This window comes from Suillus bovinus, assembly GCF_016758785.1.
Source record: "Suillus bovinus strain UH-Sbo-P2 chromosome Unknown EDB93scaffold_58, whole genome shotgun sequence".
Lineage (NCBI taxonomy): Eukaryota > Fungi > Basidiomycota > Agaricomycetes > Boletales > Suillaceae > Suillus > Suillus bovinus.
Genome location: NW_024542114.1, coordinates 49,596 through 72,311, shown reverse-complemented (window position 1 = coordinate 72,311; position 22,716 = coordinate 49,596). Strand labels below are relative to the sequence as shown.

Here is a 22,716-nt window from a genome sequence, read left to right as displayed (position 1 = left end):
ATGCTTGGCTACGAGGTAATGGGCGCGCAAAATGACGTCTAAATGATGTCTAGTAGGTACATTTGATTATGAGCTTGATTCTGACAATACCTAGTAGGTTGATTTGCTTACCTTGGCGTTTACGTATCAGGGATGCAGCACTGGTAGGTGCATAGGGGATTGTAGGTGAAGTTGACTGCGAGGATTGCATACTGGTTGTGAGCATCGATTAGCATTTTTATCTGTGTTTTTTGTTGGACTCACAAGCGGTGGTAGGGAAGCAAGAATAACTGATGACCATAATGTCAGTAGGTAGGTCACACCCCAGGCAAGGGATGCTATAATCCTCGTCCATCCTCTGGTGATGAGTTTGTTGTTATCGACGTCCACGGTGTCCATGAGATTGCCCTTGATTTTTGTGGGTGTGCAAGCGCTCAAATTCACTACAAACAGCTACTCCGCACATACTGGTATCCAGCAACCACATCGGACCCTCATACTGCTGCAACATTCACTCTGATGGAACACTTCCAACTTCTGTCATTCAAGAGCAAAGTGTCTGCCTACAAATTTTACCACTCACTGGCAAGACGGAACAATAATGCTGGCCTGTCAGTTATAAAGGTATGTATCTAGAAAATATTGTGACTACGGAATACTGACATGAGACATTAGGATTGCTACTCTGCATTCATGTGCATGGTCCATGAATGGCGACATCTCAAGCAACTTTGGCGTGCAGGAAGAGGATATGATACTGGCAGCATCAAGGCCACCACCATGGGTGAATTGGCTGTGCAGTGCCCAGCATGTCCCCACCCTGGCAAAACACTGTCGGTTAGGTCAGTCTTAATTGTCAATTATAGCGACACCCTCATACTGATGAACTATTTCTAATCCAGGTGGAAATATGTGTCGTTCATTGCGATCGACGCCAACTTTAGGCTTAAACACAAGGCTGTGTCATCAGACAATGTCGACCCTAGCCTCAACTCTGGGTGGGCATATTTTGTTCAGGAGACTGACTACAAAACATACTTGACCCATCAAGCTGGCGTCAAGCAAGATGTAAGTACATGACCCTACTATTATGTGATGTGACTCATCTGACTAGTAGTATACAGCGCAGTACGTGTGTCAGTCACAATGCCGTTAATTTGGCAGATACAAAGTCTTCACATGGTCTGGCTGCAATAGGTGTTGGTACAGTAGACTGTGCCAGACATGATATGAAGCTTGCCAACGGTGTCGGAGACTTACAAAAGGGTGAAAAGTGTGTTGTACTTTCATTGTATATCATGTGCATACTGATGGATTGATTTGCTGTATATAGATATATTAATATGGACTACCTCATATTCTCGGCACTGTTGGCCTTCACGGTAACTATGATCAACATATCATACAATATTGCCTGTCAATGGCATAAGAAGCTCTGGATGCGTATGGAAGGCATGCCCTCAAGGTTTCACATACCTCACGACTCAATGACCATCTAATTTTTCATGCCGAAGTTTCACCTGAAGGCGCACATTGACACATGTCAAAGGTCAAAACACGTGGGATGAACGGATGGTGAAGCTCCCGAGCGCGGTTGGTCAAATATAAATCACATCACAACAAGCACAAAGGAGATGGGCCCAGGGTCATGTCGAGATACCCTCAATGACCATTTTGGGGATTGGAACTGGAAGAAAGTTATGGCACTGGGTCAGTGTTGTTTCTCTGGTGGAAGTCTCGTGCTTATCTGTGAATAGGTTGTATGCTCTTGCACAAGATCCGTGACACCGTTAAGTGGAAGAAGGAGCATGGGGAAGGACTGGCAGAGCTAGAGAGGACAGTTCAGCCAGCTCTCATCCTTCAGTGGAGAAAAGAAGTTGAAGCTTGGGAGGTGGACAACTCTCAACCTAATCCGTTCGAGAGCCGCTATGCTTGTGAGCAATGCTATTTTTTGGAGTTTGCGAATTAACGTTTGCCAGCTATTACACAGGCTGCAGTTCATCTACAGCTTGCTGAGCTTGAAGCCCACGAACTTCAGGCTGGGATCAATGTCTCCCTGCATACCGACATTTCCCCAAGCAGACTAATCACCACTGGCATTGATCTTCAAGACCAACAGTGAGTGTTTTTGTTCATCAAGTTCACCACAATAACAAAGATCCCAACAAGACAGTGCCTAAAAATGGATATTGCTAATGTGTCTCTTCATCCCACAGCCAAGCAGAAGGCTACCATGCAGACTTGCATCACCACCCTCCAACGTCGACTGGATGCCTGGGCTTGTGTCCAAGAGCTATATATGCCCGTTGTGTCCCAGCTCTGTCATCGATCTTCAGATGCTGGCGTGTCAAATACGGCGCAGCTAAAGCCTGAGGCATTCAAGCTTTGGCTCCCATCTGAACTCCAACCAACAGCAGGATGCCACAACAGGCTGGCTGAACACAAATGGGATCTATATCACACACAAACACTGGATGCCCTTAATGAGGTCCGTTCTCATCTCCACCTCTGGTCTCACATGTATATCTACAAAGATCGAAATGTATGTGGTCAGGCCGCTTCCACCTGCGCACAGGCCCTCATTGAAGGTGTGGAGCGGAGGAAATGTGCTAGTGTTGACAAGTATTGGCGTACACATAATGCGCTGTTAGCTCTTGGCCATCGACTCAATAAGTCTGGCTGGGATGTGTCCCTTCCCCCACTGCTGGACTCACAAGTGAAGCCTATGGGCGACATGGAGAGACAAGGCACTGGTACTATTTCTTGGATCTGGCTGGACTCACATGTGGACAATAGCAGCTCAGAAAATGAGCGAGTTCAGGATTGTGAGTCTGCTAGCTCTAGTTTGAGATGGTATACTGACTACATCTGATAGCTGTTCAAGTTGAGTGGTGCAAAGTGCACGTGCACGCAAACTGCTGGTTGGAGGAAGTTGAACTCCTCCTCGAGGAGATGCGAAGAGTTATAGTGTTCTTGAGGTGGCAGGCAGAGTGGTGGAGTGGAAGGCGTAGTTCTCGAACCCTGGAGTCGACAGCGGACCAAGAAGGACTGGCTGCGTACACATGTCGACAGGCTGCACTGTGGCTGTCTCTTGTGGCCTCTTTTCAAGACCTATGGAAAGATGTACCTATGTTTGTAAGTGCCGCCCTTGACATTCCACTGGACAGTGACACCGAGGATGAACCTACCATCGACACGCATCCTAAATTGTGCGGTTGATACATCACTCATGTAGACATATATATATATATTTTGCACTCAGCCATCCAAACACAGCTCAATCACAAGGAATGAGATTAAGATCACAAGGTACAGACTACATAGAGATTTGTAAGATTGAGAATGCCGAGAATGGCCTGTTCATATTCTATACTCAGCCTATTAGGGGATTGTACAGCCCAGTACATTGATGTATCAGTGGTCCTACAGCTCAGAATGATTCGTGTATCACACTTTATTACAGTTACAAGTATTTAATACATCACTCCCCCAGCTACTTGTGCACCATTCAAATTCGCAATGTTGCCCATCAATCTGGAATCTGTCAACAACTTTATACATCTCTCGTTACTTTGTCTCCACCATACCATTCATACATTCAATGTTGTTACTAACCTGTTAAAAGAGTTATAACTTAACTTAACTTAACCCAGTTAGTTAAATGGATTCGCGATTTTGGGAGGGTTAGTAGGGTTAATTGGGGGTCGCCAGATATTTAATCATTATTATTGATCTGTCTGATTTTCTTTGTGCCAGCTTACTATCTTGCTCTCTGCTGAAGACAAAAAAGTGCGTTCTCAAGACAAGACATCACGTGTGAGTCTGACACATCGCATCTTGAGAATGCACTATCTCGGACGAATCAAACTGACTACAGAATCAGACATGGTTTTGTATCCATACAGTGACAAGGACTAGGAAAGGTTTTTTTTTGGAGGGATTGGTTTTTTGCATGCTGAAAGAGTTGCTGTGCCTCCGAAGTGCGATGTGAAGTGTTTCTCTATGCGAAGAAGTCAGTCTCATGCAGATAAGGTCGGTGTCACATGACTGCGCGCATACTGCTGATAACTTAGAGAGAAGACGCGAATGTGCATGATAATGGTGACGATCAGAGACAAAAGCATACCAAAATAAGCAAAACCAAAAACCCTCGAGTGTGAGGTAGATGAGTAAGTTTTTGCCAGGAGCACAACACTACCCATGACGAGCAAGGCTCACATCAGGCATGCCAAGGAGAAAACTTCTCTTTAAGTGAAGCACGATCCTCCAAAACCGAGGCTGTAAAAAAATAAATACAATTGCAAAGTGACATGTGTGGACACAAAGTAATAAAGCATGCGTACAGCTATTGGTAATGATGGGAAAATGAATTCATTGAAGAGTGGATCAACACAACACGTGAGTCCGAGAATGAGGAAGTAACAAACATGGGCAGAATTGAATCAATCTTTCTCCAGTACTCTAAAAAGGCTCGGGATTTCCACCTTCCTTGCATTGCAACAACATCTGGTGGTGTTCCTCTGAGGAGTTCCGTGGCTCCCCCGATCCTGAAACAGTGGCCTGATAACTCTGGAAGACCTGCAATTCTCCAGATTTTGTTGCAATGATTCATGAACCAGATATGGGTCATGGGAGCCCAATTCCCAGTATTTGTTATGGATTTGGATAGTGTCTGTTGGCGACGGTCAAACAGAGCATGTGTCGTCAATGGTCGAGGACGTCCTTGGGCTAGCCCAAGGTTAGGAGTCTTGCTTGGTGAAGCTTTGGCAAGCAAGGTTTAATGCCTATGTCCAAATCGGGTAGCTTATGTTAAGCAGGGCTTCGACGATAAGCGTATCTGCCAAGGCTTATGACACCCAAAGGTTAATCGTAAGATCTGTGTTAATAGAAGGACAGAAGTCCAACTAGTAACAGGGGCTTTGCTCAACGACGAAGTCGATGAGTAAAGATTGAGACTAAAGACTTATCCGTGATGAGCAGATAAGAAAGTAGAATATGGACAGCTGGCTAGGCTGAAGGAATCACTCTGGTGAGAGTAGGAGGTCAAGAACCAAGTAGATTCAAGTTAAGGAACTAGATACATGGTAGCGAGTTTATATAGAGGGGAGGAAGTGTATTAGTGGATGATAACTCATACTACCAGAAGAGGAACTGGTCAAAGGGTGATACTAGAAAAGGAAGGCACGTTCAAGGTGAGTCATAGGTGAACCGGAACGTGCAGATAAGAAATGAGTCAAAGAACAGAAACAGGAAGTGAAACAAGCAGGGGCACAATTGTGCAACTGCGCACCAAGTCATAGATCAAGAAAGGAAACAGGGCAAAGGGGATATGGCATGCATTGTATCATAGGTTACCATCCAGATGGTAAGGGTAGAGGGGACTGTCCACAGGATCAGTCAATGGGTGAAACAGAGCACGGGTATGCTTTGTCAGAGAAAGAGTCTGGCCAGATGTACTGGCTCTGCTGGAGCGACAGGTAGAGAGCAAAGGGGAAAGCAAGGATGACGAGAATAATGAGAGTGAGGTTGGGGTAAGGGTGTGATGCAAGGACTGAGACGAGGAGGATAAGGAGAAAAATGGTAGGGGCCCAAGCATCTAGATGTTCTTGTAACAGTATCTGTCTCAAAAGCAAAGAAAGGTACGTCTCCAGGAATGTTGCTATTAACTGAAAGATGATGAGTGATTGCAGAAACAGGATTCGACGGGTCGTTCACACCAGATGTCACTATGCTCGCTCCTTCGGTATGCAACATTTTCGTCCAAGGAATTGTTAAGACGATAAAGGGGAATACAGTAGGAGTAAGACCATGATGCAGAGGTGTGTTGTGTGATACATGGCGTGTAGGATTAAATGAATTGACGGAATCTATGAACAATTCCCCAAGTCTAAGAAAAATGTGTGTTAGAAATGTGAAAGGATCCTAAATGTGCATGTCTACCTGCAACAAGACCAAAATGCAGTAAATGCGGTTGCAATAATGGACATGTCGAACATGTTAGATAGATCAAGAAACTGAAGAAGAGTGTGCATATGCTCCAAGGTTACCAGGGGACGATGAGGCTTCTTTGAAGACTGTGGGACTACCTTAGTAAGCCCTGAAGCCACTGTTCAAATGAGGGTATGACCATGCCAGGGAGCACCATGTATGTTGTGCCAGAAATGAATCCCAGCAATCCAATTCTGAACTGTAGAACTGGATACCTTCCCCACCCAAGAAGTGATGAACAACGCAAGGAGGTGGTCTGGGGCAGGCATGTGTAGCTTTTCAGGTATGTTTCTTGAGTAATAATACTGATGGAACCTCAAGAGCCCAGCCCCGTAGTTCTCACACATTTTGACCTCAATGGACACTAGCATTACATCAAGAAGTTTCAGGATGTCATTGAATGGGAGGTGCAAAAGTATTGAAGTGTGAAAGAACATTGTGTGGGGTGTGGACCAAATGCGAATGCGGTTGCAAGCAAGAACATATGGACGTAAAATGGAATGCACAAGAATGTTGTTGTTTTTGGGTTTACATGGCTTAGGTGTTTTGCAAACAGAAGTGGGCAGTTCCCCTACCCTCAGTGGTCTTGCTAAAGATTCCATGAGCAAGGCCAGATCTGTTGTGATGCCAGCACATACCGGTGTCAGGGGTGAAAGTGTACTATACATAATCTAAAATGAATTGGTGAAGCTCCTCTGGGAGCATAATGGGAGTAAGACAAAGAACAGGGGGCCTGACCCCACCGTGAGAGGTCTTGTCCACCCTATTCTGTTCCGATTTAACATAAATAAGTGCATGCAATATATTTGAGGCCATGGCAATGGACTCCACTCTGCAAATACAGAGATTGACTTGAAAATTCCAACTCCTGCCATGCTTGAAAGCACTGATGACTCCTTGGTTATCAGAATGGATGAGTACTGTGGTGTTGCACCACCCAGACTCAAAGAGTGTTCTCACTGCAAGCTCAACGGTGATGGCTTCCAGCCACCCGATGTCCCTCCCTTGTGCCTTCCACCCTGGGCGCAATGTCCACATGTTCCACTTGTTACCCATGATGAGGCCTATTCCCCAGTCAGTTGATGCATCTACCCATAAGTCGAGATCACATGGTTCCCCCCTTGGAACAAGTGAGCGAGGTGGAAGAGGGAAACTGAGGACATCCAGCCACCATTTCAAGTCAGAAACGACCAACATATGAGGGAAGCAAGAAGCGTGCTTTGAAGGGAAGTCAGCGATGAATGACAATAAGTTAGCAAGGTATGCTCGTCCATGGGAATGACAAAGGCGATGTGTGATAGAGATCCATTTATACTCATGGCATTGTTGCATGTCATTTGCCTTCCACTCGACAACATGTCCAGTATCGCTGCAAGTTTGTCGCAATGTTTCACCCTCTTAGCCTTGGGCAAGGTGACTGAATGAAGGATTAGGTCCCACAGAAAGCCCGAGTAAACAAAGGTGAAGGTGAATTCAGTCCACTTCTTGGGGTGCCACAGCACCTCGAGTGACCATGAATATTCGTAGATTTGGGGGAGTCCATGTGCATAGGTAAAGGGTGAGATAGAGCAATCCGCTTGAATGACACCCCCTTCTAGAGTGTATCTAAAGAAAAGATGATTGTCAACCCATTTCTTGATAGGACCAAGGTCCATATTGTGCAGGATTTCGACAGTCACTGTCTTCTTAGATAGATGATCTATAGATGAACACCTACAAAATCAAATATCTCCATGGTCAGTAATTCAGACAAATACCAATGACTGATAACATGGTCATTCATGGGTGGCCTGTCAGTATATCCAAGCTACAGTCAGACAAAGGTACTCTATGATATCAGTCTAGAAACACTAGTCAACCCAGTGATATGGTGTTGACTAAAAGAAACAAAGAAACAGGAAAAAAAGAACCAAAACTAAGCACAATCACTGGTGCTAAACAGAAATGAGAACTAAGAGTAGGCACAATCAATGGTGCTATATTCTAAACTTACTATGAAACAATCATGTGAAGCTGTATTGGTCACTCCCACAGCGCAAACAGGTAGGATCAAAGGTCAAGACTTGTCAAAAGCTTCTGTAGAACTCTTAGCCTAATATTGAATCTGCTGCCAAGGAACTCACGATGAGTATTAAACAGAATCAGAAACGGATGTCCTTGAATTTCAATACCAAGTCCCCTATTCAATAGCTAAAGCCTATCTGACAAATAACAATCCTGGCTCAGTATACTACTCAGATGTGTGAGGTCAAGCGGACAATAATCAACTCCTGAAGTCTCCCCACTAAGCTACTCTGAGCCTTTAGCGGACGTAGAGACAACACGAAGATTCCAAGGATAAGACTCGAATGTATTCGCTACAATCCAAAGTACATTAGTATCAGCAGCAAGAAACAAACGCTCAGAATATGTTTGCTAAAATCTATAACACATTAGTGACACGACAATAAACGAGCATTCAGACTGTTAGCTTTCAATGGGTAGAAAGAGTGAAACAGATAGAGTGAAACAGATCCCAAGCTAAAGAAATAGATAGAGTGAAACAGAACCCAGACCAGTGAAACAGAGATAAAAGAAATAGATCCCAATCCTAGAGAAACAGAGATAGAGAGATAGAAACAGAGACTGTTACGACTGGGATAGTTCTGCTGTTGCCGGTCAAGATAGACCTGTCGGGCGAACAGTTCGTCGGCCTTCCTAATACAAGGAAGGTTTCTGGTGGTTCCTACTGCACGAGCCACGGCTTCTATGCAGGATCAGCGGCGAGTGGTTTTAGCACTTCTGCCTAGGCGGTGAGTGGTTTTAGCACTTCTACCGCAGTCAAGGGTTCAGGCTAAGACAGTGAGTGACTGTCTTAGAATCAAGGTTCAGGCTACTAAGGGTGGAGACCTTAGTAGATCAGGTTTCAAGGGGAAAACCCAGTAGATTAAGTTAAGGAATACAGCTATGGTACATGGGGTTTATATAGGTAAAAAGGAGCGGCATAGCCGCGACAAGAAAGGTAACAGAGATAGGGAAAAGAATACAACCTATCAAGATAGCAAAGATAGGTGAAACCGCCATGCAGTGCAAGATAGTATCTATGTTACAATCAAGAAGAAGAGAAGTGCGGACAGCCCACTTGATAAGAGAATAGCCGAGTCTAGATGAGTCTAGAGTCGGCGGCATGGTTACAAAAGAAAAATAGAATAGGAGTAAATGTTATTGTAACATTACCCCGGTGTAACCATTGAAGTCTCCAGCTTCAATCCATTCTAGCGTCGTCATAGTAGACGGGGTCTGCTTCGGCGTTGTTAAAGTCATCAAGGTCTGTTGAGGAACTTGGTTGGTTGCGGTAGTCTTCATTGGCTCGTTCACATTCTTGTTCATAGAATGCGTGTTGGTCTGCCTCCCAGTTACGGAGGGCTTCATAGAATCCGTCATCAGTATAGACTGATCGGGAGGGGGTAGGTTCCTGTAAGGTCTTTACAATAGACCGAAAGGTGTCCGGGGGCAATGGTGTGGCAAACCACGCAGGAGTACTGAGGGCAGTTCTTGTGACGGTGCCCGTATTCTCCGCAAATGCGACATTTGATGTTATCAAAACCCGGCTTCTTTGCTGAGATGCGAGGGGGTGGTGAAGGGGACGTGAGGTCAATGACCTCCTTTTCTTTTCCTCTAGTAGAGGCTTTCATACAGCGCCTTTCGAAGGTGCGGGTGGTCTGATATCTGACAGGTTTCTTCCTCTAGAAGCGACCTGAGGTTTCGGTGCTCTGATTGGTAGTAGAGCAGGAGTTGTGTCACAATCTGGTGACTGATGATGGGAGTGAGGAGGAGGAGGAGAAGGCGGCCGAGCGACTTCAGTCGTGGTTCGGTTGGCAACGATGTGTATAACTGATAGCATATCAGGTTTAAGGCTATCAGGGAGAAGCTGAAGCGCAATCGATCTGATGCGCCGCTGGGAGTGGACAATTTCATGAGCTTCTTGTGCAGAGGCGGGGGCGATTCGGTTTGCAGATAGTTCAATCAGGCGGGTGGTCCTAATGATATTAATGACGGCCGCTATTATTGAGGCGCTTCTTGCTGGGCGCTCAGTGAGCTTTCTCTCCAGCTTGAGTGCGTGTTGCTCTGATAGAAGTGTTGCTTCAAAGAGGGCGTCTCCCTCAATACGATCAATGACGGTAAAATATAGAGAGGATGATAGTGATACGTCGGTATCCTCTGACGATGAGGGGTCGGAGATGGAGGATGCAATGGAGGAGTGCTCATCTAGCACAAAGCGTTCAGTCTGGGCGATGGGGACGAAATGTTGTTGGAGTTCAGGAGAGTCAAGGGTAAGAGTGGAGGGGGCAGTAGACATGTTTTTCTTGGTTGAGTTGCTTGGGTTTGCTGTTGTTCAAGCAAGTTTCGTCCTTCTCTTATACGCTTTGAGAAGTGTCTGGGAATTTTCTAGGTCAGCCTCTTTGACCCATTCATTGCTGGCAGATGAGTATCCTTTCCAGGATACTAGATGGCGACGGCGTGCCGCTGTTCCTTTGTGTGCGAGGATCGCCTCGACTTTGTACTCCTCAACCCCATTGATAATGTCAGGTGAGGGTTCAATGAAATTCGGACCGTGGACTTCTGTCTCCCAATAGGAGGATAATTCAGATGCATGGAACGTGGGGTGGACTTTCCATTGTTCCGGTAGCTGGAGTGTGAAGGTGATGGGAGATAGCACCTTGATAATGGTAAAGGGGCCGTGCCGCTTTGGCGCTAGCTTCTTCGAGGGTAGGTGGGTCAGTAAATGTTCCGCTGACAACCACACCTTGTCTCCAATTTTCCATGGTTCATACTTCTTCCTGTGCGTCCTTTCGGCCATTTGTTGCATAGCGATGTTGTGACATGACACCGCTTCTTCTCTTATTTCCTGGAGGTTGGTGACACGGTCCTCGTCCGCAGGGATGTCGGTAGGTGGGAATGCGTAAGGGATGCCTCTAGGCTCATAACCCATCATCAGGAAGAACGGGGATGCGCTCCGTGCATCATGCTTTCGGTGGTTATGCACGAATTCTGCCATGGGTAGATGCTGTACCCAGGTTTCAGGGTTCGATCAGCAGTAGATCCGTAGGTAGGTCTCGATCTCCTGGTTCAACCTTTCTGTCTGTCCATCGGTCTGAGGGTGGTAAGCGGTAGATAAGGCAACTTCATAATCCAATAGTTTTCCGAGTTCTCTTGAGAACTTTGATGCAAATTGTGGTCCGCGATCTGAGATGAGTTTGTCATGGAGCCCAAAGCGCAGGAAGACTTTCTTGAAAAATAATTGTGCTACCCCTTCGGATGTGATGTTCTTCTTGCAAGGTGAAATGATTACCCCGTTTGTAAGTCTGTGGTCTACCACGACCATCATAGAATCATAACCACCACTCTCGGGGAGGTCGGTGATTAGGTCGACGGATAGCTGGGAAAAGGGGCGCACTCCGGAAGAACTAATGGGTTTCAGGGGAGGGGTGGTGGGATGAGTGTCAGATTTCATCTGCTGACACGTGGCGTATCCTTCGACGTATTTCCTAATAAAGGTGCACATCTGGGGCCACCAATAGTCACGTTTGACTAATTCTTCTGTCTTGAATCGGCCGGGGTGTCCGGCGGTTGGGTGATCATGGTGAAGCTGCAAGATGCGGCTTCGGAGTGCGGGGGGTGCGTAGGCACGGTTCTTGTACTGCAAGATACCGTTAGCGAATTTCCAGTCAGACAATGCTGACTTCATGGGGGGCAGACATAGCCCGTCAAGCGTGTCACTGTTACGACTTGGATGGTATCTGTTGGCGACGCTCAAACAGAGCTTGTGTCGTCAACGGTCTGTGGACGTCCTTGGGCTAGCCCAAGGTTAGGGGTCGTACTTGGCGGGTCTTCGGCAAGTACGATTTAACGCCTATGTCCAAATCGGGTAGCTTATGTCACGCGGGTGCGAGACGATAAGCTATATCGGCCTAGGCTTACGACACCCGAAGGTTAATCGTAAGGATCGTCGTTAATTAGAAGGACAGAAGTCCGACTAGTTAGCAGGGGCTTTGCTCGTCGACGAAGTCGATGAGTAAAGATCAAGACTATAGGCTTATCCACGATGAGCAGATAAGAAGATAGAATATAGACTGCTGGTGAGGCAGAAAGGATCACTCTGGTGAGAGTAGGAGGTCAAGAACCAAGTAGATTCAAGTTAGGGAATATAGTACATGGTAGCGAGTTTATATAGAGGACAGGAGACGTATTAGTGGATGATACTCGTACTACCGGGAGAGGCAATTGATAAAGGGTAAGACCATAACAGGAAGGCACGTTCGGTCTAGGTAGAACGTGCTAGATAAGAAAGTGAGTCAAAGATCGAACTAAGAAGTGAAACGCGCAGGGGCACGATCGTGCAGCTGCAGATCTAAGTATAAGTCGCATGTGCGACTGCGCACCGAGTCAGAGATCAAGAAAGGGAACAGGGCAAAGGGGATGCATCGTGCATCATGTCATAGGTTACCGTCCAGACGGTAAGGGCAAGGGGACTGTCCGCAGGATCAGTCAGGTGGTGAAACGGAGCACGGGTATGCTTCGTCAGCGAAAGGATCCGGCCAAATGTACTGGCTTTGCTGAAGCGACAGGTAGAGGGTGAAAGGGAATGCGAGGATGATGAGGATGACAAGGGTAAGGTCGGGGTAAGGGTATGATGCGAGGGCTGATATGAGGAGGATGAGGAGAAAAATAGTAGGGGCCCAAGCGTCTAGATGTTCTTGTAACAGTCACTGGCAGTCTTGATGATGGGATCTGCCGTGGGGTCGTCGGATTTCAACGCTGTTTCTAGTTCGATGTCAATTAATCGAACAAACATGTCATCAGGTAATAGGATGACGTTCTGATTATCGGTTTCGGTTGGATGGTGGTCAGGACGGCGTGATAATGCGTTGGGGACAGCGAGTTTCATTCCGGGTACATGATTGAATTCGAGGTCGAATTTGTTCAGGGTGAGCTGCCAGCGCGCTTGGCGGCGGGTCAGTTGCTGAGTGGTCCTGAAGTAGAGGAGGTTCATGTGGTCGGTGAATACGATGACCGGGTGTCCGTGTCCTTCGAGGTAATGTCTCCATGCTGTTAAAGCACGGATGACGGCCAGTAATTCTCTATCATATATTTGATAGTTTCGTTCTGCTGCATTGAGGGATGCAGAAAGGTAGGCGCATGGATGGTAAGCGCCATTTTCATCGGTCTGTAGTAGCACTGCTCCAGTTGCTACTAGGGATGCATCAGTTGCAATAGCAAATTGCTTTGCAGGATCAGGGTTTCTAAGGACAGGTTTCGTCATAAAGCACTTTCTGAGTGCTTGGAAGCTGTTTTCTTCTATTTCGGTCCAGCAAAATGGCTGGGTCTTCTTTGTCAAGTTGTTCAGGGGTTTCGCAGTATCGGAGAAGTGTGGGATGAAATGCCGATAGAAATTGCAAAATCCGAGGAATGATCGTACGTCAGTGACCGTTTTCGGTGTTGGCCAATCTGCGATGCCTTTAAGCTTGGTAGGGTCCATTGTGATTTGTCCAGGTCTGATGATCATGCCGAGGTAGTCAACTTCTTGAACGTCGAAGAGGCATTTCTCCACTTTCAGAAATAGTTTCTCTTTTCTAAGGATATCTAATATCCGGCGCGTTCGTTCGTGGTGTTCTTCTAGGTTCTTTGAAAATATCAGGATGTCATCCATGTAGACGATGAGCCATCCTTCATTCAGTTCCTGCTGGAATGTTTGGTTCATAGGCCTGGAAAGTACCGGGGGAGTTGCAAAGGCCAAAGAACATGACATTCGGCTCAAAGAGTCCGAATTCAGTCGTGAATGCCACCTTCCATCTGTCTTCAGGGTGGATCCGAATGTTGTTATAACCGGATCGGACATCCATCTTGGTGAAGTACTTTGCGTCACGAAGTTTCGCTAAGAGTGGTGGAATAAGGGGAAGGGGGTATGCGTTCTTGATCATCCATTCATTTATATACCGGTAGTCTTGACAAGGCCGTAGAGATCCGTCTTTCTTTCCGACAAAGAAGAAGCCGCTCGATTGAGGGGATTTCGAGGGGGAGATGAATTCTTTCTTTACATGTTCGTCAATAAATGCCTTGACCGCAATTCGTTCTTTTTCAGAGAGGGGATAGAGTTTGGATGACTTGGGGATGTATCCAGGTTTGGTTTCAATCCTGTGGTCGATACAGCTATTTTTATTAAAAAAGGAAATTTTCTGCTATAGGATTCTATGCGACCTGCTGGAACATCGCTTATATATATCCTGCTTGACCAGTCCCCTCTCTCATGTTCGTCGAATCGTCAATATTTGCATCCGCATACATCCGACATCACAAAGCTTACCCTGATGCTATGGGATGGGGGTTATCGACCCCCTTTGGAGAGGTTTCGAGCTTGAACTTCGCAGGCTTTACCATGGCATAATGGACTGCTTGTCTGTGATTCATAAGGACATTTGAAACTTCACTGTGGAAGATGCATGTCTAATTTCATGTCCCAGGCTGCTGACATGTTTCTGCAGAGTACTTGGTCAGTGACCAGTTCAAAGAACTGATGCTAAAAGATATAGACAGGGTCGACCTTTTTTTGTTGGAATTTGAGGTTGGTTTTGGGATTGTTGGAGGAGGATCCACTTGGATGGGGAACACCTTGTAGTGTTTTGAGCGCACCGTCAATGAGGATTTTCAGGGTCCCATTAGACTCGTGATCAGTCTGGACTACTTTTGGCTACCACAACTTCAGACATATATCTGATAGGGATCCAGTGAAGATGAGGAATCTAAACTGTGAGGAAAGTTGGTGCTAAGCTAAGCAAACACAGATAGACCTGGGCACAAGTGAAATTGTCATCTCAAGGGCAGCTAACTGAGTAAAGGGAAACCTCTCTTTGTAAAAAGAGGGACACCAAACAACTAATAAAGTAATAAGGCTAAGTAACACGTGAAGCACGAGGCAGAAACAATGCGATGAATGGAAGGTGGACGTGTGAGTGCGAAAAGCGATGGACAAGGTGTGCAACGTGAAGGTAAGCATGCGCGAGCGAAAGCAAGAGACTAGCGAGCGAGAAAAGCAAAGGAAAGACGAGGCGAGACAAGTGTTAACACCCCAACTAAGGTTGGCTGATGCTAAGATGGAGACCGAGAACCAAAGCACGCAACTTTAGATAGTCACTTGCCAACAACAAGTAAAATTCTTAGTATCTAAAGACACAGAGAAAGTGGGTGGAAAATCAACCTCGAAAATAGAGTAAAGAGATAGTATATGTAAAGATGGCTAAGTGCTGCTAGGTGCGCAGGTCCGATGTAGTGAGCTGAGTAAGCTAAATATAGTACACTGTCTTAATAACCGAGGGTCTTATATAAAGTTGTGTAAATGTAATGACACCACAATTACACTTTGGATAAGACTTCTTGCCAGTCCTCGATTAACATGGTCTACGACTTTTCCTGTTTCGTGGTAGATAACGTGTGAGTTCTTGGGAGGCTCGCTAAACTAATCTTTGTCAAGATCAACCTAGCCCGAGCTTTACTTTTCTTTATTGAAACTCAAATCTCTTGTCTAGGAATAAGCTTCTAGATACGTAATTCAGTTTCTGGGATGTATTTGCCTAGGAAATCTCCTTCTAGGCTCTGGACTTGGATACTGGAACTAGTGAGATGTGGTCTCAAATATACGATATATGTTCAAGATCGCTTGAACAAAGGTGACTATAACTTGACCAAGATCACTTGGTCTATGGGACAACTAGTGAGACGTGGTCTCAACAATATGATAGATGACTAAGATCACTTAGTCAAAGGGCACAGAGCAATGAGACAAAGGGGTCTCAAAGACAATATATATGACCAAGAACGCTTGGTCTATGGCACTAATAAGTTTCTAAGGTAAGAAACTTATAATCTCAAGGGAATTCTTTTCCCTGCACTTGTCTCACTTCAAAGGGACTAAATTTGCAAGTGAAATATCTGATAGGCAGATTGCTACAAATGGGAGATCATATTTTTTGGGGGAGAATGGGCTCTCCTTATATACATTTTGTGTGGGAAAGTAACCTAGGTTCACAAATAATAAAAAATAAGGAGGACCAATCAAAATATTGGGTCAAACCCAATAAAAGAATAAAATACAAGTGAAAGATGGAGCTATGACATCATTGTGGAGCAGAACATTCTGGAATGTGGAGTAATGACATCATAATGACATCAAGAGTGACATCATTGTGGAGCAAATGATTCCAGAACCTTCCATGAGTGAGTCATTGTGGAGCAGAATATTCTAGAAGGAAATGACATCATGAATGATGTCATTGTAGAGTAGAATAATCTAGAGCTTGATGACATAATATCTTTCAACAGAATACCTGCAGGAGTATCTGTGGAGTCTTATGACATCATACCCTATGGGTACAATTTTATGAAGTGTCAGGTGAGTCAAAGCATCCTAATGAAAAAGTAAAGTAAAGAAACACTAGAGAAAAGTAGGTAGCAAAAATAAGACAGTTGGCAGGAATTGAAACACAGTCAAAAAAATAATGCAGTTGGCAGGAATTGAAATGCAGTCAAAATAATACAGTTGGCAGGAATTGAAACATGGTCTTTTTGGATAGGTTTTTTTATAGGCTTTGTACTTTTCTCTATGGTTTTCTCTAGCCAAAGTGAATAAGCCAAAGGCAAGGCTATACCTTAACCTTCATTTCTCTTCTCATATCAACTAGGTCTAAATGTGATTCCCATCTCACATTAGACTTTTTCCATCAAAATGTATTCAGATCGTGAAACTTGGGGAAAACTGGAAATATGGACCATGGTTTGAAACCAAGGTATGGTTTGACTAGTCTGAGGACTAAGCTAACAGACTTTGTCTTTTGAGGGTCACCTAGTATTCATGTCCATGCATGATTCCCACATCATGCAGGACAACATGAGATAGGTAATAGGGTCTCAGCTGCGGGCGTAGCGCTAGGCTGAGAATTAGCAATGGAAACAATTAGTCAAAATGGGAATATAGTGAGAAAATGCACCAATGAACATCTAAGGACATGGGGAGGACAGATGGACATGTATGCAGATGATGCTAATGCAGATGTGTGGTGCGTGCAGAATCTGCAAAGTAAAATATATGAAGTGCTACTGCGCAAGACGTATCCTTGGGATTAGAGCTGGAGTGTGTAGGGAATGTGGGAGAATTTGAGGGAAGTGCCTGTGGAGACATGAGGCTCTACAACAGTGGGAGACTTTAAAATCTGACTGTCCCCAGTCAGCGCGCACCCGTGTTCATGCAAATGGACATAGAGAAATTTCGACGAGGGGTGTCATGTGATTGCAGTCCGTATTCCGAAAACGAAGTGCTAGTGATTGGCCTTGTGACCTCAGGAATTAGTGCGTTTAAAAGAGCGATACGTGACAATGTGTTGTTCTCTCATCTTTCGCATTAACCGCAATCATCTTTTTTATCATGTCAAACTTTGACTTAACTTTACTTGACCCTCCTCGCTCGCCTTCACCTGAGGCTCAGGTGCCTGTCGAGGCTGCACCTGTCGTCGAATCTGAGGGTGATGGGGCAGAAGATGGATGACTTTGTTGTGGGGCAGGAGCATGCGCGAAAGTAGATAGACACTTACTATACTCTTTTCTTTTCTTCTCTGTGCACCGCCTTCTCATGCTGTACTATATGCCTGTGTCTCTCCACGCATGCACTTCGTGCTGTACTATACAAGAATATATTGGGTTCTCATTGTGTCCGAACATTTTTGCGTGAGCTTCGCCTAAGTCCTGATCCTTTGTCCATGTCCATGTCCATAGAGTCCATTGGGCCTGGATATAAATGAAATAGTACTTGTGAGCGAACATAATATAGTTAGAATGAAAAGGAAGGATAATTAGCAATATACGCGTGATCGTGTGAGCTTTGCGCTCGACTTGTCTTCTTCATGCAACTGTCTGTGTCTATTCCTGCTGTGAGTGATTATAGTGATCGGGTATAGTCTACATAAAATGTGTGCGGCACAGCTTCGCGCATTCAAAATGGAAGGTCCATGTGGATGATTATGCACGTGCAAGTCAATTAGGAGAACTTATCTGCATATACTGTTTTGGGTATTACATGCGATGTGCACGATATAATAGAGTCTGTGTTTGTGTTATGTTCAGTGAATGCGCGGGTTATATGCGAGGTGCAAGAGAGAAACTGAGGTTGCTGAACAAATCCCAGGGTAAAACTGAGAGTAAGTACTTCTAGCGAGACTGTGTTTTTGTGTTTTCTTTATTTTTGCGATGTTTTTGTTATTGTGATTGTGGTATGATATGTAAGAGTGTGAGTGTCAAGAATTTGGGAATGTGGGGGTGCAGATATCAGAGTACGTGATGAGCGAGCCTCCACATGCTATTCGTCTTGCGCATGCTCGGGTTCATGTTTATCGGGTTCTATAGTTTTGTTAGCTTCTACATGGTCTATACTTTTGTCGTCTATTCTGATCATCTTTGTGACGGATACACGATCTTTGCGGCACAGATAATATGGTATCATGCGAAATGCGGCGAAGCGAAGCTTCGATATTGCGCCATCTAGCTCAGCGAGCATATAGGAACCTCCTTTCGTGCGCCACATGACCATCATTGGTCCAAGATAGTGCGGCTTGGTTTTCTTGCTGAGTTCATATTCGACTTTGGAGTTGCGGATGAGAACTAGCGCGCTGGGTTCGAAGTCATACAATTTGATAGACGCACAGAAGTGTTTCTCAAAATCGCAAACAGACTTGAATCGCGCTTTGACTACCTGATCTTTGATCGCATCAAGATCAGCTTTGCATTTCTGTAATTGGCGCGCGCACCATGCTATAAGGTCAGCAGTGGTAAATGCACCTCAGCTCGGCAAAGGAGCGAGGAAGGTAGCTTCAGCTAAATCAAACAGAAAGATAGGCTCAATGCCATGAACCATAAAATAGGGCAATAGGCCCGTCGTGCGATGAATAGTAATGCGCTCGGCCCAGAAAACAGAATGAACAACTTGATACCATCACGAGTCATCACCGTCGCAACTTTTGATGATGGCCTGCCGGACATCTTGGTGTCGTCTTTCGACTATACCGTTTGCCTGCAAATTGTACGGTGAAATGCGAATTGGGTGAATCCCATACTTTCGTGCAAGTTCATCTACCACGAGTCTATATGCGGGGCCGTTATCAGTCATGATTTCGGTGATCGGACCCAATCTGCAAAGGAGTTCTTCAAAAATGAAGGTGGTCAGTGTTTTGGTATTTTCTTTGTGCAACATGTGCCATTCAGGGTACGATGTTAGCATGCAGCATGCTTGCACGAGATATTTGAATCCGCCCGCTCTGGGCATCTTCATCGTGTCAATGTGCACTTTGCAAAACAAACCTCCTGGTATCGGAACCGTCGGTGGGATATGCAACTTTCGCATCTGGCGAACCTGACAATTGTGGCATGTTCACACATACCACTTAATGTCTTCTATGATGTGTGGCCACCAAAAGTGTAGTAGCAACTGCACGTGTGTGGTGTAGACGCCTTTATGGCCGAGATTGTCATGCACTTCCTTAAGAAGGCGATATTGCTTGCGCGGCAGTGCTACTAGCTGGTGCTTTCCGTGGGGTTCTCTTCACCAGAGATTGCCCTCGAGAATGAAGAAACACACAGCGTAGTTGACAAACATTGCGAATTCATGATCTGAAAGGTCAGCAGGTCTTTCACGCAAAATAAGAAACTCTTTGGTTAAGACAAGCGACATGTCTAACGCTTGCGCAGCCTCTGAGCGAGGGATGATCAGTTCTGGTTCTTTTTCCAGCACGACATCTAGGAAGACACGGTGTACTGGTGCATGTGAGTCAAAAGATGTGTGCGCATTCTGGTGCGCATGGCGGACAAGTTCCATGCAACTGCTCATGACACGTTGTGTTCTATCATTAAGTATCGCAACTCTAAATGAGTACATGTGATCTATCCAATCTTCATGGTCATTGTCCTCCTCGAGAGGATCCTCATCAGCGAGTGGCCTCCTTGAGAGACCATTGACACCTTTGTGCTTGGTCACGGAAACATGAACAAGTTTGAATGAAAATAATAAAATGCCTGTGATCCATTGATTGATGGTTGTGTTAGGCTGCAAGTCCGGATTATTGATCATACCTTTGATGTACTTCACGTCTACTTCGACGGTGAGATTCTTGACTCCGAAAATGAATATGCAAACTGTGCGAAAGAGTCCATAGAGCTCTAGCTTTGCTTGCGAGTATCGGCTTTCCACCTTGTTCAGCACTATGCTGCCAAAACGATTAGGATATTGCTTGCCATCTGTGCCTACTTGCAACAGAATGAATCCAATCATGATGTTGGACGTGTCAATGGCGAGGATAACTTCGTGCTTGCTCTCATAATTGAGGTGGCGAAGAGCGGGAGACTCTAATACTGAGTCCTTGAGCATCTGATACAATTCGCATTCTTCAGGTCCAAATATGAAAGGGACATCTTTCCTGGTGAGATTAGTTAACAGGCGCGCTTTGCGCGCGAAATCGTGGATGAAAATGCATAAAATGCTGCAGGTTCCCAAGAAACCGTGGACTTGCACTTGGTTGGTAGGCTCTGGCCAATCTCATATCTTCTGGACTTTAGTGTCTTCAGGTACACAACCCTTGAAAGTACACTTATGTCCGATGATGACTGCGCTTGGTGCGGCGAGAACAAATTTCGTCACGCTGACTGTAACACTGACATTTTCGAGCTGCTGTAAGATGCGATGCATGACTGTTAGGTGCTCCCAGATGAAGCAATGCATGCCGGGGTTTTCGGGTATGGTTTCATAAGTACCGTCCACAAATTCCTATTGCATGTCGACGGACTTGACCGCGATATCATCTATGAACAGAAGTGTGTGCTTCGGAATCTCATCCTGTAGAATAAAGGCTACGTTGCCTTGAAAAATCTGCGCTGCATTAGTATGACCTTGTGGTAAGGTGGTCAACCTATGTGGACCTAAAGGCGTGCCAAATGTTGTAAGATCGCGCGACTCTTCATGGAGCATGCACTGGTCATATCCAGAGTACAAATCCATCATGCCATATATTGCATAACCCGCAAAGGATTCTGTGAGGTGTTCAACAAATGGGGGTACTGATGTGTTGCGAATTGTCACGGCGTTGAGTGGCTGCAAGTCGTGAACTAGGCAGAGCAATTTGCCGTCTTTCTTGACTACGCAAAACCAGCGCAAGCGATATGCGGCTGTTGAAGGCTCGTATACGTCCGACACGATTTTCTCCTTAATGATGCACGTGACTTCGTCTATTGTCGACAGCAGAACCGGTATATTGCATTGTGACCATGGTGCATGTGGAACTGTTGGAATCTTGTACAGGCAGGAAGTACCTTTCATCAAGGCGGCTGCGCTCGGATGCTTCCCAAGCAAACACGAGTTCATGTGTGCAGACTAGCCAGCATACTAGCTTAGCTTCCTCTGGCCATAGCCAGTTCGCGGGATCAAAATTAAACTTATCCACGCGGACTTGCATGAGGCGGATACCTGGAACAAAATCTGGGGGGTGAGTGGGTAATGGGATTAGTCCTACTAGAGGATCGGGCGGTAGTTCATGAACGATGCAATACTCAGGCGGGGTAGCCATGAGTACACTGCGAACTTTCTTCGCGACTGGTTTGTATACCAGCGCATGGATAATGGGATCATATTCATAACACGCATTAAACGCAGCTATGTTCGCGACATGAAATGCCATGCTGGAAGAGGTTAGATGTGCATATAGCGCAGACTGCAGATGAGAGAAACAAGAGTGTGAAAAAGAGATGGGAATGAGAGATGATGATGAAATTAATGAATGTGATGTAGCAATATTGCTCCTTGAGAGCGAATGAGAGTGGTTATCATTGTGCGATACGGGCAAAGTGAGTGAAGAAACATTAGTCATTGATACTTAAAAATCCTGACCCTCAACCTCAGTGACATTGACATGCAAGTGTGTATGCGTAGCTTCTCTGCAGGGCGTGCCGTGTACTGCGATTTGGCAGTTTCTGACCCAAGGGAGGGTCGGGATGCGCATTTCTTTATGTGTATTTGGATCCGTTAATAAAATGTCCTGCGCTCTGCTAGGGAGGTCAAATATGCAACAAGAAGTAAGAGTGAAAAATGGGTGTCTGAGCAGAACCTCAAAGTTCGCGTGCTCTGTTACCTGAACTTGGAAGTACATGGGACCTCCTCCGAAATCGAGCGGAATATTTTCGATGATGCCGAGCATTGAATTGTGCAAAGTGTTTACCAACTCCATGCGCATGCGGTGATCTGACCGCAGACCAACTCCGAGTGATTGCCATACTTCCCTTGGCATTACAACGACTTCCGCACCCTGATCTAGGATGCAAATAAGTGTCCAGCTGCCTATGGTTGTTGCGGAAATACACCTCAGCGGTGCAAAGTGATCTGCTACGATGCATCCGACATCGCTATGCAAACGCACATCTTCATACTCACGCATCCAATGATGCGAAATGGGGTGACTAGACAGCTCGTTGACTGAGACTGTCGTGACAGTGACCCATCAATTGGTCAACATGTCATGGAGGTTATTCTGGACGTCGGGTGAAACAGCTAGGACATCGCGCACAGGAATGCTGATGGCGACATCCAGGATCTGGTCAGTAATGCGCTTTTTGGTGCCTTTGTCCTCGAGCAGACAGGTTAAACAATAAGTGCCCGAAGGCGTGGGTGCTACTGGCATTGCTACT

General features: G+C 45.6%; 2 protein-coding genes across 2 annotated transcripts; one reads left to right on the top strand and one right to left on the bottom strand.

Moving 5' to 3' along the window:
• EDB93DRAFT_1242105 (uncharacterized protein) lies at positions 1–3,313 on the top strand (the record flags this gene model as incomplete). The annotated part of the gene is made up of 11 exons (XM_041451969.1): positions 1–15; positions 292–603; positions 655–821; positions 882–1,047; positions 1,104–1,279; positions 1,313–1,422; positions 1,561–1,689; positions 1,737–1,913; positions 2,196–2,804; positions 2,855–3,114; positions 3,242–3,313. The coding sequence occupies 11 exons, from the start codon at positions 1–3 to the stop codon at positions 3,311–3,313; spliced, it is 2,193 nt and encodes a 730-aa protein (XP_041304632.1).
• A 2,059-nt stretch (positions 3,314–5,372) lies between these two features.
• Positions 5,373–5,966, bottom strand: EDB93DRAFT_1253368 (uncharacterized protein; the record flags this gene model as incomplete). The annotated part of the gene is made up of 3 exons (XM_041453443.1): positions 5,373–5,638; positions 5,697–5,866; positions 5,920–5,966. The coding sequence occupies 3 exons, from the start codon at positions 5,964–5,966 to the stop codon at positions 5,373–5,375; spliced, it is 483 nt and encodes a 160-aa protein (XP_041304631.1).
• Between the last annotated feature and the right edge of the window lie 16,750 nt (positions 5,967–22,716).